Consider the following 18,531-nt stretch of genomic DNA (forward strand, 5'->3'; position numbering starts at 1 on the left):
GTTTAAAAAAGCTCTCTTGGTCTTAATGTAACAAAGGATGAGATGAATAAGTCTGTATATGCAGCCTCCCCCTAAAAAACTCAAAACAATACAAAAGCACTTTGTATCTGTCTTTAGCAACCCTTTCAGCCAGAGGAAGACCACAGGCTTCCTGGGAGGAGGGTCATTCTCATAGGACCCTCTAAGGGAAATAAACCTTTGAAGTTCTTCCTTGCAGTGCAGTTTCTGTAGTCCAGTTCTCGCTTAAAATTTTAAAGGCTCTATTTTTGCTCTTAAAGATGGAAGCTATATTCAAATAAAATGAAGAAATTATGAAAAATGTGAATGTTTTTAGTGTAATAGTTTGAAAGGTAAAGGATCAATATCCTTGGAAAAATCTTTTTTTTTTTTTTTAATCTGAAACATGCTTTTGTATCTTAGGTGAGAAGCAATACATATTCTCTGGATATTACTATTGCAAGCATTGATTGTTATTGGTACTTTTGTTATTTGTGGGTTGTATTTCAAATTTCTTATGTTTAGTATGTTTTCAGTATATTTTTGTGAAATTCTGATTTTTTTTTTTGAATTCATGTTTTATCATGCCAAATGGAATATGTGTCTTCAGGTTGTCTAACACTCTATCAATCAGAAATAAAAGACAAAGCAGTATAAGTTTTGTCAAGTCCCTAAGAAAAATCTTTTTTCGATTGTTTGAAAATTTTGTGGTGTTCATTTAAATAAGCAATTAACTCTGTGCAGATGGAACTAGTTTTGAAGACGATTTATGCAGGCTTGTCTTTTCTAAAGTTTATAAATTTGGAAATGCTGTTAGGAAAATAGAAAATGGAAGTCACTTATGGCACGAATTCCAGCATGTGAAACATGTTCCAAGATGCAGAACCTGCTAAACCAAGCAAAATATATATTTTAGATGCATTTAGTACAATAAAGAACTTCTGAATTATGTTTCCTGTGATAATTTCAGAGGCAGATGCATTGGAACATTGCAAGGGCTAAAGAATATTCAGAATCTGATTTTTAGATGAGAGGAACTGACATGGAAGCACTATGTTTTTCTGAAATTAAAATTATGTATGTACAGGTATTGAATATGATGCGTTAAAAACCAGCATTTTAAGCTGTCTGGTTTTATTTAACCCTTTGTGTATTTGCTTGTTTCTTTAGAACATGGAGGCAGACATCTCAGAAATGAGAAATGAGCTTCAGTCAAGGGATGGTCTCTGGAGAAGGATACAACTGGAATGCCAAAAGTTGTATACAGAATTATTGAAAATCAAGGAGTATAAAGATATGCAGGAAAGTCAAATAAGGTATGGAAGACATACTTAAATTAACAAGTACTTCTGTGCTAATAACTTCTTTCTTATATTTGTTTTAAATTAAGTCTGTTTGAAAAGATACTCTGGATTCAAATGTCAGCTTCTAAATTTTAGACTGGATATTTTCATTGACAATTATATCAGAAAATTTCTGGTAAAAAATACAGCCTATGTTAAAAATCTTTAATGATGGCTAGATTTTTACAAATCAATGCATTTCAGATATTTCTACCTGTATCTTTACAGTCTTTCCTTTTCTCAGCATTAAAACACTTGAATAAAATCATCATGGTTTTATGGCATATCTAATCTGCTGTTGCCATTTCAAATTACATTAAACACCAGTCTATAAGGGCTTTCAGGAGTCTTTCTGCACATAATTGTATTGTCCTTGATTCCTAGACATCTCTCAAAATCCAGCCTGGTTTAGGCCAAATGTTGGTTATGTTTGGGGGTATTTTTTCATCAGCAAGGAGGTGTTCTACAGTTTTACACTGTGGAGAGGATACTGCAAGGTAAAGATTATTGAATGTTCTGGTTGTTTCATGTTTTGTTTATTTCTTATTTAAAGGCATCAATCATCTCGTGTTCAGCTTACTGAGCAACTAGAAACTAAAACCACTGAGTTATTGCTATTTGCAGAAAGTCAAGAACACCAAGAAGAAGAGCTGAACAAGGTATTTCATATCATTTCCAGATCTTAATTGCGGTATAGGATTTTTAGGAGAGAGTACTGACCTAGGGTATGTGCATATACTGTAGAGAGCAGGAGGATGCATTGTAGGTTCAGGAAAGCATGCAGTTTTTTATATGGAAAAGATTTTGTGCATGGTTGCATTTAGTTGTGTAGCTGTAAAACTGACAATCTGATTCTGTGTCTACCTACTTCACTGAAATAATGGAAGAGACCATGCCTACACATTATTTTGATTCAGGTAATACCATGCAACTAAGAAAGCCTCCAAAGCTCTGATCAATTGGTAACCTGTAGAGCTAAGCTGTAATTTGTAGGTAGTCTCAGAGGTAGGATATGCAAACAGATCAACTGATACAAGTCACTGTGGCAGGTACCCACACAAGGCTGAGCTTAATCAGGTACCTGCCGCACGGTCTGGGGCAGAGCTCTCTCGTTGGAGCTACGCATCGCACTGCGTTGCACGTTTCAGAAGTGCTGTGAACAAGCAGCAGCGGCATGGCACTGTGGAACCATGTATGGCTTGGCAGGCTGAGATACTTTGGAAGTAGAGGATGCTCAGAACTCATCTTACAAACATGTTGTGGTTTTGCCAAGTAGCAATGAATGTAAGCAAAATCACAGAATTGTTAGGTTGGAAGGGTCCAACCTCCTGCCACCTAGAGCAGGTTATGGGAATTCTTGCCAAGTGGGTCTTGAATGCCTCTATTTGGATGCATCTGACTTGGGTTCATCAATTTTGGCATGATCTAGCCGTGATCTAGCTCATAGGTTTTTTTGCATTTATATATATATTTTTTTTACAATTCTAATATTTCAGAATGCATCTGTTACTCATTGTGTATAGTACTGCAAAAAGTTGGTAAAATGCCTTTAAAGGTTGTTATGCTGGTTTTTGTTGTTCTGTTTCTTATACAAAAAAAAAATCTTTCAGTACTAAATTTTTGATTATAGTAGACAGATTAGGAAGACAATTTTTGTGTTGATACTTTGGAGAACTGACCACAGGAGGTTTTGAGGAAAGTTTTACCTTAAATTTTTACATGTAATGGCAGGAAAAATTCTCATAAAATTATTTTCCATATAATACCCTTTATTTCTAACATAGTTTCTTATTAAAGAGGCTCTAGATTGATTTATTTTATTGCTCCTAAGTTAATTTAGGCTTTATCAAACTTTTTTTTAAAACCTAAGTGCAGTATAAGTAAATCATACTTAAATTTGTTAAATGGATATTTCCTTGGATATTCTTTACCATGAATTCTAATTCTATACATGATTTTATTACCTTCTTTTAAAAGGTTGATTGAAGTGTATTGTACTTTGTTAATTTCTAATATTAAATAGGCAAATGAAAGTACAAGAGAAGTGAAAAAAAAGATGTAAAAATAAACAAAGCTCTGTGCACTGACTTCCAAAGACATTTTATTTTACAATTTCAGAATCTCTGGTTCAGTTAGACGAGTTGGTGTCTTGGAAGCAACAGCAGAAAAAGTCACTGATAAGTAGCAAGTGATGCAATCGTATTTACTGCACAGCATTTTTTCTTTTTGAAATGTATTTGCTACAGATAAGAAACCATGTTTATCAAGAGGAGCAGTCCCATTGCTCTGAGCAGGAAAGAATGAAGACAGAAATCTCTGACCTGACAGAGGAGCTTCATCAGAAAGAGATCACTATAGCAACTATCATGGAGAAAGCTAGTCTTCTGGAAAGACAGTTAAAAATGGAGTTAGAGACAAAACACAAATTGTTAACAAAACAGCAGGTATGCAAGTAGGCAAAAGCAGCCCACATCATTTTGCTCCACTATTGATAATGGCATTCATTATCTGTGGAAAAAAAGACATCATGTTTCTTGCTGTAGTTTTTATCAGTGGTGCTGTAATATCTGTGAACTATTACAAAAGCAGCCAAAATTATACTGGAACAAGAAATCACCAGTAAATGTCAACTGTACATCTAAATAGAAATTCATTCTGACCATCACATCTAGTTATCATTTTAACATATGAAAGATCTTGAAAACTTCCAGTTTGTGGTTATTACATATGCTTTAAGTTTCTCATTTTTCAGTGTTTTCTAAAACTTTTTGAAGAATGTTACAAATCTGCGTAGAAAATTCAAGTAATTTTATAGCTGGAAACTGTAAGATACCAGTGGGGATTTTGATGGCAAATTTTTGTTTAAAAAAAAATTGTCATCTTCATTACTTAATTTGTAAAACAAAAGAACCATCATATTTAGAGGTTTCTGAGTATCTCTGTGTTTTATGAGAGGGTCACTACATGTGGAAAACTGTCATTGAAGTAATACTTTACTTTTGACAATACTAAAGTTAGTGTTTGGGGGAAAATGAGAGATACCTCCTGCTGTGTGGTGCTCTGTACCAGGTATTTCCAGATCACTAAAAGAATAGATATCATTTCTAGACATCATGAATAGGATTTCATCCAGTTTCAGTGGCCTGTAAAATCTGTCCCTCTTTCTATGTAGTAACTGCATGTGAACTTCTTGTTTTCCTACGTCATTACTTCTTTCAAAAAGGTAAATAAATTCAGAGGTATTGTATTTGTATATATTTTATAAATGGTTTAATACTTCTTCCTACTTTGGTATTGCTATATTTAAAAATATTATAGTAAGTTTTGTAGTTACCAATGTATATTTTGTAAAATTAAGCTTAAATACATCTATACTCAGTGTTATTCCAGTTGAGAATAATATTCTTGTATTGAACAAGTAAATTAACAAGTATTGTTGTTGTATTTATGAAGTAAATTGAGAGTAATATTCTTGTATTTAACTAAGAACTTAATTTTTTCTAGTTGTTGGAATTCCATTACCAAGTTATCAAATCTGAAAACACACATCTAAAAGAAATGGTGGAAAACCAGGAATGTGAAAGTTGCATGGTAATTTTTTTTAACCTATGAAGTATGCATAGTATGCAAGAATAGTTACTTATATTTATTGTAAATGTAGATTAAGATTATGGCAGATATAGAGATTTCTGGCTTTCATTAATTAAGTAAATAAAAATAAGGTGTGCAACATAATCAAAACTAAGTGGTATTCACATGCAGCCTGAAGATGAGTATAGCTAAGAGTAATTGTTACCTTAATTGTATTAAACTACAAGTAAGTTAAATTTTTCACTAACTGTCTAGACACGAAACAATTTCCGGGAGCTTATTTTTTTGTAAGTGATATCACTTATTTAAGTTTAAACAGTCATCATTCTCACAGACAAAAATATGTCCCTTTTTTTAATATCTTACCCCTTTGTTCACATGGTACTTAAATAGCAGTGTAAAAATCTGACACATTTTGCTCCCACCCAGCTTGTTTTCAGAGTTTAGTATTTATATCTCTCCAAACAGCGGAGCTTTAAAATTTAATTGATAAAAAGTGTGCCATAAGATTATCTAGAACTATGGTTTATGAAGGTATAATAAATTCTATATATGCTGTTTTCCACAAAAAGCTTCAAAACATCCCCTGCTTACAGAACATCTGCAGTTACTATATCTCTAAAAAAAATCCCACTGGAATGTTGTTTGGAAATACTGATGTAAATACATTTTGGGGGGATTTGTAGCCTGTTAATTGTAATGAAAGAATGTTACATTTATCCACACCTTTAAAACAGCATGGATGTCCATCAGTGATGTCTTACCTACACATACATACAGACTATTATGGGTATCTGTGTGTGTATATATGATATATTATTGTGGAAGCATAGATGGATGTTTGTATGCATGTCTAACTCTGCAGTGACACTTTTCTTGAAGATTGAGAAGAGCTGTCTGAGAAAGGTCCTTAGAGACATCATATGTTTGTTATATTTTAACAGTAAAATCCAGTTACTACATACACCAAGGTCAATACATGTTTTGGTAGATTTGTGGACTTAAAAATTCTTTGCTGCTTTACTAATGTATTGTGAGGATCTAAACATTAGAGACATGATATATTTGATATTAAGATTCTAGGGATTGGAGAGATTTTTATAGACATGTTCATGCTGTACAGTGGAGCACTACACAGACCTCTGAGACCAGTGCTAGCCTAAGTCAGTATGGTGCTATGCATCATCAGGCAAGGTTACTTTCAGGGTTTAGATGTCAAAAGCAACGTAGCTGGACCAGCTCAGTTTTGGAGTTCATGCCATTATAATTTACTGCTGATTCTACAGCTATTAGTGGTAGGATGACTTAGTGCTCATTCTGCCACTCCTCCCACTTGTGAGACGTAGCTGAGCCCCTGCTCCCCCATAGTTGCACAAGATATTAAATTTTATTATACCTTCTGGCATTTCCATGCCAGCTTGGCTCATAAATTCACCCTAAAACTGAGGAAGGCGAGGTTCATGGGAAGAGATGGCATCAAATCAGTGCAAGGAATAGATAAGCTTTCAAATGCAGGAGCACAGTTGTGCCAGCAGTGTACTGAGAACCAAATCTGTAATGAGTTACTGGGTTCCAAGAGAATGAGGTAAATCTAGGAATATATGCAAGCACAACTTAATGAAATGCAAGGGGTTTTAGACTTTTGTGTGTAATCTGATTAACCTTTTCAGAATTTCCTGGTGATGACAGTATACTGTTATTGCAAATTTATTACACAATGCAGTGCAGTACTCTGCAGAGAGATAGATCCAAAATAGCTGGCTCAGGTGTGCAGCGTAGGCTTCATGGATGAAGTGACAGGAGAAAAAAAGGAGCAGAGTATCCTGGCTAGACAACTTCCAGAGCTAATTTCCATCTTCCCTTCTTGATATCCTAGTGGATGGGGGTCTTTAGCCCCTGATCACAGTGCACCTGTGGCTTGCACTTTCAGTATTTTGCCTTGCACACCATGTGGGCTAACCCAGCTGAGAAACGGGGTTTAGTGACAGGGACAGGGAGCATTGTGCTGATGTGGGTTTACTCACTGCTTCTGAAACTGAAGGTGACTGTCTCAACACACATATTAACTGTGCCTGTACACATACTCTGTATCTAGTGTAGTAATGAACTCCTATCATTTTGCTTGTTATTTTTGGAGGAATTGTTACTGGAGGGAGCAATACAGTCTGCAGCTATAGCTGTTATGGTCGCTTTTATGTCATCAGTTTTACAAAGCAAGCGATAAATTTACAACAATAATATTTTGAATGCATGTTTGCTGAGAAATTTTAATCTGTTTTATTGTGTTATAGAGGCTGTTATCCCTTCTTTTCCATTTATCTACTGTGATTTTTTTTCTGGAGGCAATGCTCTTGGTTTGCTCTAAATGTTGCATGATTAGATATGGTAGCTAGGTCTTTTCTTTAGCACAGAACATTGTTTTTTGTTTGCTTGTTAAAAATATACCCATTTACTCTGGAAAAAATAACTACTTAATGATGGTATTATCTCCTTTCACAGTGTATAGATTTATGTAACAAAGAACATGGAAATTTCACAGCTTCTCTTCACAAAATGAAACATGAGAATTTAAGTCTACAAAATAGCCTTGTTAAACCACAAAATGACACAGAAACATCGATACTGGGTTGCATGGATACATATAGAGAAACAGAGCACAGCTACCAAACCCATTCAAAGATGCAAGAAGAGAGGTAATATTTAGATTGTACACATTTATGAAACTTCATGTGTTTTGGAAGGTCTGACAGGGCCAAACTGTCAAGTTTTTTGCTGTTTCTGTTCATTCAGAACTCCTACCAATATAAATATCAGACCTAATTAGTATATTTGCAAGGACTTCCTACATTTTTCTGGATGGCTAATGGAAATTGGCAATAAATGAAGTCCCAGAAATGTTTAATATCTGTTTTAGTATTTAGCACATGACACATTAAAAACTTTTTATGTGCCACTCAAGCTATTCTTAGTTCCAGGTTTTGCAAGATAGAGCAGACTGTATTTTTACTACCAAATAAAAACAAGACAAAGAAAAGCTAGAAAAATCAACATGAGAGGTAAACTTCTCAACGGGAGGTTTTCTTAATAAGCAGTTTGAACTATAGGCCCTGCTGAAAAGCTTTGTGTCCTCCAGTTTCATTTGTTGGAAGTTTCACTAAATGCATTTTAATGCCTTGTCTGGTTTCAGTGTTCTTGGGTGACCTGATTTTTAACAGAAACATAATTTCAGATGGCCTGAGTAAGTCATTACTACAATAAACTCCTTGTTAGGGAAAAATAATGAGACTTGAGAATATTCAGACTCATAGAAATCATTTTAGTGATTACTTTCTTCTTATTTCCCTGTATTCAGTGAGCCATTGAATTACCTTCAAACATATTATAATCATGGCATTGCAATTAAAAAAAAAGAAAATACCTTGCTAAACAGTATTTCACAGTACAGGAAAATAAAATTAATATGGAGCTAAATATGTTGATTATTTGTAATAAAGAACTGACATGATAGCATTAACATTAAATAATTCTGTGAAGTAAAGTTGAAATAGTTGGAGCCAAAATTGAACATGTTAAGATTTCAAACTCATACATTTAGGTTTTGGCAAAATTTAAAATTATTCTCTTTCTGCAGAATAGAGATGTATCCATAAATGGAGCTAAATGTAGCTCCATTTTGCCTAAAATTTCTTTTTAAAAAATGTTTTGTGTTGGAGATAGCATTCATGTGTATATAAAAATAAATAGATATATGTATTTATATATATGCATATACATAATGCATTTATATATATATATATATATATATATATACACCTATTTTTGGAAGTGGCAGGTATGGCTGATTTCCTGTGAAGTTTGAAGTTATGTTGAAGTTGTTGCTGAAACAAATACTTGTAAACTGAGACACAGATTATTCTGCACCAGTTGGTCTCATAATTTCACAAAATTGGTCATTGCCATTTTTGCTCATGCTTCAACTCCTCTAAAGTGAGGAAAAAGTAAGATTTTTTTCCCATTTTCTCGGGATTTACACTTGCTGTACATAAGAGACAGTGAAATTTAATTTATGAGAACATAAATATTTGATACAATAGAATTATGCATGTAATTTGCAGGATTGTGATTTCATAGCTGTTGGAAGATCAATCAAAACTGAGAGAGACACCTGTGAGAGCTGACCTTTCTCACAACAGAAATCTCAGCCAGACTACTGAATACAATATAAATTATTATTATTGTAGTTAATATGATGAAACAGATATATTGAGCCTAGATTTCAGGATCTAAATCATTAGTTAGAATTCCTAATAGTAAAGCTATTCAGAGAAATAAATACACAGATTTTAAAACGTGCAAATTTGACATGTACTGTGTATGCACATCACCTAGCCAGTGCTTTTATGATTAGGCCCTCTCTGTACTTTCAGTTCTCTATTCCCAAGCAGGAAACTACCTCAGAATTTTTCCAGAAAACTAAAATTAAATTTTCAAGCATCAGATGTATGCAGATAAACTAGGAAATTGATCTTGGTTAAGTTAAAATCTGGGGTATATTTATTTTATTCTGAGCGTAAACCCTGTTATTTCTGGTTTAATTTGCAGTTCTGTTTCCATGGTAATTATGGCACTGGAGAAAGGGCATAAAAGACTTCTTTTATATGGTAAAAAATTAGAAAACATTGTATTTTTGCAAGGGACGGGTGTATAATCTAAAATATTTTTCAGTTGTGTCTCTCAGTCAGTACTGGAATCCTGGGCACAGGCACCCTCATGTCTTAGAGAGGAGACCTCTAGAGAAAACACAGGAAATTGCAGGAAGTTATACTGGCTATCCAAAAAGCGGCATGATTTCTTCCTTCTTTCAGTATACAGTGTATTTCTAAATATTAGAAAGTAAGATATGCAGAAATAGCATCTTTTTGCTAAAAAAAGGACTGTGCCCACATTCTACCTATAATCACCTTAATTACTGTTTTCTTATGTAATTATCTTCCTTCTAATTGCCATTTATATAAGCTTTCCCCACTCTCTAAGTAAAGGATTTAAATCCTTTACTTAGAGCTTGACCATAAGCAGTTGATTTAAATTTGGGCATGGTTGAAGAGAACTCTCTGATGAAGCTGATCTGTTCGTTTTCTTTCTTCCAAAATTAAAACATGCCTGTGAGTTTCAAAATGAAAAGCTATTTATTTTCCTCAAAAATATGCACAAAATAGGTAACTGATCAAGCCAAAGTGCGCTTTCATCATGTGGGGAAAGTGAAGGGTAAATTCTAAGATTTAATGCCTGCTAAGGTAGCTGGGGATCGCTTACTGGATGTGTGTTTGCAGTGAGTGTCTGTGTTAAGGAGGTTTTTTAAGATCATACAACTCTTAGTCACACCACTGTATCAGTTATTGCAATAGATAAAGTGGAAGCAGTAAAAACAATTCTTCAGGAAAAGGCTTTTTATTCATGTTAAAATCAAGCTACACTTGCCAGGTAAAAGCAACAGCACAAATTCTTGAAGAAATTCTGGTCATTAAAGATCTGTAGTTTTCTTTCTCAAGACTGGTTATGTCAACCAGCAAAGCTGAGTAAGGAATTTGGGGTTTTTGCATCACTGAAGTCATTGACTGCACAGAGACCAGATGGATTTTATGTGTGAGTCAGGAAAAGTAGATCCTGTTTAAATTCCCTTTGTGAGAACACTGTTCTTTCACTACTTGTCCCCTGTGTCACCATGTCAACAGTGATATTATTTGTGTGGCATGTGTACATGTTAAATACTCTATGACTAATCCCACCAGAAGCATTAGTTGTTCAGCTGCAATAATAGTGTATTTGCACTGATAGTGTTAACAAATTTGCAGATTGTATTTAAAGTAGATCTATGTTCTTAGATATTATTTTGCACATGAACTGGTAGAAGTTTCAACCACAACTGTGGACACCATCCAAAGTAAAGGCCCAGTGTCCCTATCAAAGCACCTCAATGTAGGTTTTATGTTTTTTCCGAAATACCAAGCCGCCCCAGCAAACCTATGGATTACACTAGGAACGGGAGAAGGGGAGTTCCTTTTAAAAGACCAGTCCTTTTTAATTTTTTTACTTTTTTTTGGGAGAGGAGGTGCAGTATCTGTTTTTATTATCTAAAGGCTACCATAACCCAAGTCAAGTAGGCACTCAAGTCTGAAAATTCTGTTCTTAGAGGAATTATAACACAACAGTAATAATTTTTATTAAATACATAAAGAAACAGTTCTGGGGAAAAAAAAAAAGAGCACAGATCACATAGACTTTCTTATGGGTTTAGAGAGAAAATTACTTCCAAAAAGGTCAGAACACGAGATTAAAAAAAAAAAAAAACCTTGTGATTTTATTATTCATGCCATTTATCTTCAGTTGTGGCAGGATTTTTTTCATGATGCCCTTCATCCAAACCATAGATGGAATGGACTTTAAAACAGAGAAAAATAAAGAAAAAAGTATTTTCCTGTGCCCAAAGAGCAGAGTATATTTATGTAAAGAAAAACATGAAAGAAAGGAGAAAACTCTGTGTCCATAAGGGTAAACATTTAAGGTGATTTAGAAAACTGGAAGGTTTGGTGAATAGTCTGAGAGTTTTATGTTAGCATGTATAATAATACTATTATTATTGGAGTAAAAATAAAATTATAGTAACAAATAATAATACAGCATCATGCTTATAATTTACTTTGCTATAGCATTCAGATTATCTTAATCACAGCTTCTTTTAAAATCAGAGAAAAAAAATGTTCTTCATTAGTTCTCTGAGTTGTTCTGCACAGTCCATGTACTGAATACTCAGTTTCCTGTTTTAGGGCTGTTGTGGTTTAACCTGGCAGGTAAACAGCACACAGTCGCTTGCTCACTCCCCCACTCACAAGGAAAGAATTGGAATTACAAAAAAGTAACATTCGTGTGTTGAGATACAGTTTAATAGGACAGAAAAGGAAGGTGGTAGTAGTAATAATAGCAACAACAATAATAATAATTCTATAATTAGAATATATGAAACAAGTGATGCTCAGTAATAACAGTGCAATTGCTCACCACCTGTCATGTGATGCCCAGGCAACCTTCCCCCAGCTTTTTATTGCTGAGCATGCTCCCATATGCTCTGGAATATCCCTGTAGTCAGCTGTGATCAGCTGCCCCAGCTGTGTCCCCTCCTGACTCCTTGTGTACCCCCAGCCTCCTCTCTGGTGGGGTGAGGAGCAGAAGAGGCCTTGGCTCTGTGTAAGCTCTGCTCAGCAGTGACTAAAACATCTCTGTGTTACCAACACTGTTTCCAGCACAAGTCCAAAACACAGCCCCATTCAAACTACTTTGAGGAAAATAACTCTGTCTCTGTGAAAACCAGCAGAAGGGCTTACATAAAAGCAGGTCCATCAAGGCTCCACAGCCACTCTCTCCCAACACCAAATATTTAAATTAAGATTAGAAAATGATGGTGTGATCTTTCTGCAGAAAACAGTCTTCTCCCTGCACTTGGCAAGTTCTTTTTATTAAAAAAAAATAGTACTGAGTAGCACTGCATACTCTTGAATATTTATTAAATTATATTTTAGTGGCAGAGAACATGCTCTTAAAAAGCTTTTATAGCTGCATTTCAAATTACTAGAGTGTTTTAGGATATTTGCAATGATAGAATCTGTTCAAACTTCTATCATGTTTTAGTAGTTACCTCCCAAGATTAAAATTTCATCATAAGCACAGACCTCAAATACAATGGAAATTTTTATCTCAGCTAGAAATACTGTAACATAAAATTAATCGAATCTGAAATAAGTTTTTTTGCATGTATTGGTATATAATACAAGGAATGAAGCAATTTAAAATTAGTGTAATTTCAAAAACATCTGGGCAAGTGAGTTTCAAAATTGTCTGCTTTTATTAATACAGTATCAGAATTGTTCAGTTAACTATATTGGGAATGGGAGGAAAATGGCGCTTTTTTGCCTTTTTTTTTTTTTTGAGGTGCTATTAACTCGAATAGCTTTTGCTTCACAGAAATACAAATTATTAGAAATATGTACTTGCACATCAATTCTGATCACTGAGATACAAGAGTTGTGGAAAATCATAATAATGTGCTTAAAAATTATTTTTTAAGCTTGAAGATTTCATTTATTGCTACAAAAGCATGTTGTTGTACAATTTTTTAGGAAGTTTCTTTTAAAAAGCTAATAATTTTTTATATTAATCTCCAAAGTGTTACCATTAAATCAGTGGCAAAACTATCATTGCAGTAAAAATGCAGAATCAAAGATTCCTGTACTATTTTTTGTTTAAGTATTTATTCTAAATTCTAGCCACTTGAACATAGTTGTTTAAAATACTATTAGATCAAAACTGACTAATTATCCAACCACTAATAACAGTTTTTTTCTCTCCTCTCACACTTTCATATTTCATTTCCTCTATTTGTGTGGTCGAATTCACTCTGGTTCCTAGACATGGCCAAAGAGTGCTTACATATCTTTTTCCACTGGAAAACAGAATGGTGGCCATTAGCAAAGGATAGGTAACAAACATTTTAAGAGTATTGGCATCTTCAATACCTGGGTTTCATAAGTAGATTTTTTTTCTTCTAGATCCTTCCAGAATAAAGATTAATGGGAAGTGGAATGTCAGCAGACTGCTATGCTCACTGCTGGTGGATACCACAGAAACTGCATTCCTGCTTTGTATGGCCAAGGCAGTATCACTGGTTCAAAAACTGATAGCACTTTATCTTCTCATCCACTTCACAGAGGCCATGAAAAGAAAATAGATTATAAATCTCCATTACCACCAGTGGGGTGTCCTTTGGGCCTTCCTGGGCCGTTTCCTGCAGTGGGCAGAACAGGCAGCTTTCAGAGCCCTGCTTACAATGAAGAAGAAATCAAATTATCGGTAAGTAACTATTTTCCTATAACACATATATTCTCAAAAATCCATCTGTGGACCAAATGTAGCCTTGGAGGAGTCAAAAATTAGATCACTCTTGTTGTCATTATTATTTATACAGTGCCAGCCCAGCAAAAATGGAAATACCTTATTCTAACAGAAATGTTGTTTTTCTGGAGATTAAACATCCCCTACTGAGCCATACCTCTGTTCTAATAACAGTGGTGATAATTACCCTGCCATTATGTGACTGTGAGAAAGATTTCTACATTTTATTGCCTTCTATATTGGGGCATTTTGCTTTGTATTGCCTATATAAGAGCACTCTGCTTCAAGTGTATTTCCATAATGCCTGCAAACTTACTGCCTTAAGTGCTGTTAGACAAATCAAGTTCCTATTTGATCTACATCTCTGTGATTGATGGATGAAATCAGAAAAATCATAGCAACTATTTTCCATATGTTAGCTATTGGATTTGAAAAGAAACAGAAATTATAAGTGCTGTGATTCTTACTTCTCCTGAAGTGAAAGAGCAATAGGACAGCATTCTTTCATTTTGTCTTCACAGTCTGGAGACTATCACCCTTCATGACAAGTGGGACAAATCCCACTTTGTCTCGGACAACTTAAGAAAATCTTTCCATAATTCTTTGGCTTTAGACCTCCCTTTAAATTTGAGATTTATCCTCTCCCTTAGTATTTTCTCTTCTTCCTTAGGCCTCCACAACAGGCCACTATTGTTTTGCACTTGATAATTAGCACTTTGCTGATCTCAAACCATGAAACCATTCCATCAGTAAGCAGTGAAACTAAGAATGTAAGTGAGGAATGAACTGCAGGCCTCCCTTTGTCCAGCTGTGATACGTGGATCTTTGTAACCAGGAGATTCTCAGTTTCAGGGCTCTGGCTGAACCTATAGAGAGAGAAGAGGGAAGACTTCAGCATTTACTGGGGGGATTGACAGGCAATTGTACCTGTGGTTGTTGTACCCCGGTTCTGCTGTCCACTTCAGAAACAAATGCACAGCCTTTCCTATCAGAGACGTGGCTGCTGCAGAGCTATCTCCATAGTCCAGAATCTCACTGTTGGTAGGAGGAACCTTAATGATGGTGTGCTTGGGAAGCAGGGATTGCAGTGCAGCCCTTCACTGACTGGTCCCATCATCTTTGTCCCAGTAGACTGAGAACAGTGAGAACCATGTAGTCCCAGGTGTTTGACTTCACTTCCATTTTTATATTCTTATGTTTCACAGGAACTTTAAGTAAACAGCTTTTGGTTCCTTATGGCTTGAGAGTTTTCCTCTTTAAACTGCTGATCATGAAAAGAGTCATTTGGACTTATCCAGATGAGTCTGATAAACACCAATTCTTCTCTCTTCTGTCAGAAGTGTCAGACAGAGACACCAAATCACAAAGCTTCTGTTTTCAGACAGCCTGGGAAAAAATGTCCCTTCTGACACACTTCTGCAAGCTGCAGGGAAACTATTTCCCACCTGGCACTCAGGCCAGCGTCAATGCCAAGACTTTCTAGCTGGTGTGTGGGCAAACATGTAACTAAACTATTAAGCAAGAGATATTTCTCATGCAGAGTCTAGGTCCAAATCAGTGGCATTGAAGCAGGTAGAAGTTCAGACCACTGAAATTAAATCATCACTCGGGCTGACATTGGATACCACAGCTTTAGTGCAGAAATCATTCACCAGTGTTACTCCAGAGTTCTGTGTACAAATGCAAAGCTGTTCCATTGAGGAGAAAGAGGGGGAAAATACACAATATGTTAAACCGGAGTTATTTGTCAGAGTTCTGAGGTCTTCAGGGGTATAGAACACAGGGACAGGACCCATGTGAAATCTCCAGTATATTCAAAACATCAGAAAATCCTATAAGGCACTAGTTTTCTGAAGAATATTTGTAGCACAAATTGAAAACATCAAATTTCCAGGTGATGTCCTGATACCTACCAAAATAACTCTTGGTATTAAGGGAAGAGAGAAAATAGTCTGTAGGGCTTTAGACAGTGACTTATATCTCTCCTCCCGGTAAAGAATCTTCAGACAAAGATTGGTAGATGTTCCACTGCAACCTCTGCCCTTTCACATTCTTACTTAGAGGTGGCATGTATAGAAAGAGGCATTCTTGCCTTATAATAAAATACAAAGCTCAGCTGGGATTCACTGGAAATTCCCATACCGCAAAATTTCTTGCTTCAAGGGTTTCCTAATCTAGGGAAATACTTTTTCTTCTAAACAGTAATTTAGGCTGTGGTCTCTTTCTGAAATGAACAACTTCAGAAAATTATTGGTTGATCTTTTAGTCATAAATAGTTTCTCATGTTTCTCTTCAGATGATAGACAGTTGTTTGTTCTGGCTTTAAGGCATGGAAATACAAGACTTAAGCTGTAATAATTAAAATTTAAATTAGGTATTAGGAAATCTTCTAACATCAGTATGGGAACTTGCTTAATAAATAGACTGCAGTGGAAAGTTGTGGAAATTCTACCACTGGACATCATTAGGAATTATTTTGACAGTCTTGATACTACCCTGAGGCATGCTATAGTCCATGCCTCTCACTCCTAGGTATTACTATTACCTAGCTACATAGGCCCTCTAAAAATCTTCCTATGTCACTCAGCAATTTAGGCATCTCAAATTTAATTTTCATATATGAGCAGAAGCATGTTTAAGACAGCACCTGCTGCCTAAGATGTATTGCAGTGTAGGGTTAGAGGAAACTGCTCCCAAAACATGCCAAATTTAGTCACTATGAGACTAAAATTAGCCAGACCACTAAGACTAATTAGCCAGCCAGCCGGACTACTCTCGGAATTACAAAATCTTTCCTGGAAAGTAGAAGCAGCTAAACATGAGAAGACTCTAACACTGGGGTTTGACTGCTCATGACTTGACCAGTAAATGTTAAAATATCCCACGTGTTAAAGCTTTCTTGATGCCCTGCTGAAGGTGCATCCAAGAATGCTGGAACAACTCATGGGGCAAGTAAGAGATGACCTCTAGGCAAATTAATTAGGCAGTTCTAATTAATTAGGCAGTCTCTTTCTCTCTCTTTGAGAGAGCTAGCTTCCTGAAGGGCTCCTCCTGAGCAATCCAGAAAGAATGAATTCTTAACCATTTTGGGTAGTTGTTATTTAAGGAGAAGACATACTTAGCACATATGTAATCTATAGAAATATGCATCTCTGTCAGGTACACTCCTTCATTTCCAGCAAATGATGAGGCAGAAAGGTGTTTCTCATTACTGGTATACACCAAAGAAATATAAGATCAGCTGGCACTGCAGAAATGAAAAAATAGAGGCTTCCTTGCCTTATTACCCAAACAAGTTAGATGGAAAGCTTACGATGAATCCATCCCTATCCAGTTGCAGTTAGAAAACCAAAAGACATAAAAGCAGGAATATCTGAGAAAAAAAAAATTCAAAACCAAGGACCATGAATCTCATCTGAGACATGGATTAAAGTACTTTCTTTGTGGTTTTTCTTCCTCAGAGGCCAAAAGTAAAGACAATAAAGAACATAATGAAAGAACAGACCAGAGGCTTGGAACACAAAATGCTGCTAACAAGGAATGTTGCCTTTTAGACTTGCTTAGATAAAACCTTCTCTCAAAGTGCATGAAAAACAATGCATTAGGGACCTATCTAAAATCATAGTCTGTGATGTCTGACCCTCAGGTAAGGAGCTGTGGGGAGCCATGACCTGCTTATTCTAAGTGATAAACCTTCTTCTCTCAACTCTGAGGAAATTCAGAAATGTCTCATTCAGAGTTTACAGTGTATTTCAAGAAGAAACACATCATAGTACCGGTTGAAGCAAAGGACATTAACAGTTTGGGAAGACAGCTTGATTGTGAGGCCAGTCTTTTTCCAATGAGAAGCCAGTAATTCTTAGCATTGTAATCCTGAATTTCTAAGATTCTTTTCTAACTTTAAGTAAAGTTTCTGGGAGTGGCACCTGTGTAAATCTGCAGTCCATAAGGAAAAGTCTAACATGATATTTTTCTCTAGGTGATGACACCTATTAAATTTGTATTTCGGATTCAGATTTTCCCAGTTTCTCATGCTTCTCACTGAAAGTGTTTTATTTGCTCAGCATTGAATTAGTGATTTCATAGCTGGTATTTAGTAAGGGAGACACATAGTGATTCTTTAAAGCCTCCAAATCCAATGTATTCTTGAAAATACAAAAGCCTTCTTCAAATAATTTAAAATAGTACTAACAATTCTGTCACTGAATCTTGACAACACAAGGAGATGTATTTGTGACCTAGCCCATGAAGGAATAAATGGCATGTAGCCATGGCATTCAGAATGTCAGGAAAAACTCTTCATATGGGAACAATGATAATTTGTGAATGGGAAATCATGCACGTGTTTATGAAGAAAATCAAAGGCAGGTGATGTCCCTCCACTTTCTTAAACTTTAGAGGATTGGCGTTCTTTTTCTTGCAAGGATTGAGAAAGGAGTGTTATGGCAAAAAAGTGATCCAGTATTTTTAGGTTTCTTATTCATACATGTCAAATTAAGTCACTTCGTCTTACCCATCATTTTAAAACATTCTTTTAGAGGGATTGAGAAAAGGAAGAGTCTGCTTTTTCTGTGAATTTAATTTTAGGAGCCCTATACATCAGGAAGCCTCTCTCACTCAAGAAGGATGGTATTAAACTCAGAATTTATTTCCAGCT

At 35.4% G+C, this 18,531-nt stretch overlaps 1 protein-coding gene across 3 annotated transcripts in view; it reads left to right on the forward strand.

Moving 5' to 3' along the window:
* DEUP1 (deuterosome assembly protein 1) overlaps nt 1-18,531 on the forward strand; it is a 41,479-nt gene that overhangs the window by 20,966 nt on the left and 1,982 nt on the right. For 2 of the 3 annotated variants that reach the window (XM_053971755.1, XM_053971757.1), the window contains 6 exons: nt 1,168-1,313; nt 1,894-1,999; nt 3,587-3,784; nt 4,845-4,931; nt 7,431-7,624; nt 13,691-13,832. In XM_053971755.1, coding sequence (XP_053827730.1) covers nt 1,168-1,313; nt 1,894-1,999; nt 3,587-3,784; nt 4,845-4,931; nt 7,431-7,624; nt 13,691-13,832 — 873 coding nt within the window. Of the gene's footprint in view, nt 1-1,167; nt 1,314-1,893; nt 2,000-3,586; nt 3,785-4,844; nt 4,932-7,430; nt 7,625-13,690; nt 13,833-17,335; nt 17,515-18,531 lie in introns of those variants that run through there. The other variant, XM_053971756.1, reaches the window with a different exon arrangement.

The sequence above is a fragment of the Vidua macroura genome, chromosome 2 (genome assembly GCF_024509145.1).
Source record: "Vidua macroura isolate BioBank_ID:100142 chromosome 2, ASM2450914v1, whole genome shotgun sequence".
Taxonomy (NCBI): Eukaryota; Metazoa; Chordata; class Aves; order Passeriformes; family Viduidae; genus Vidua; species Vidua macroura.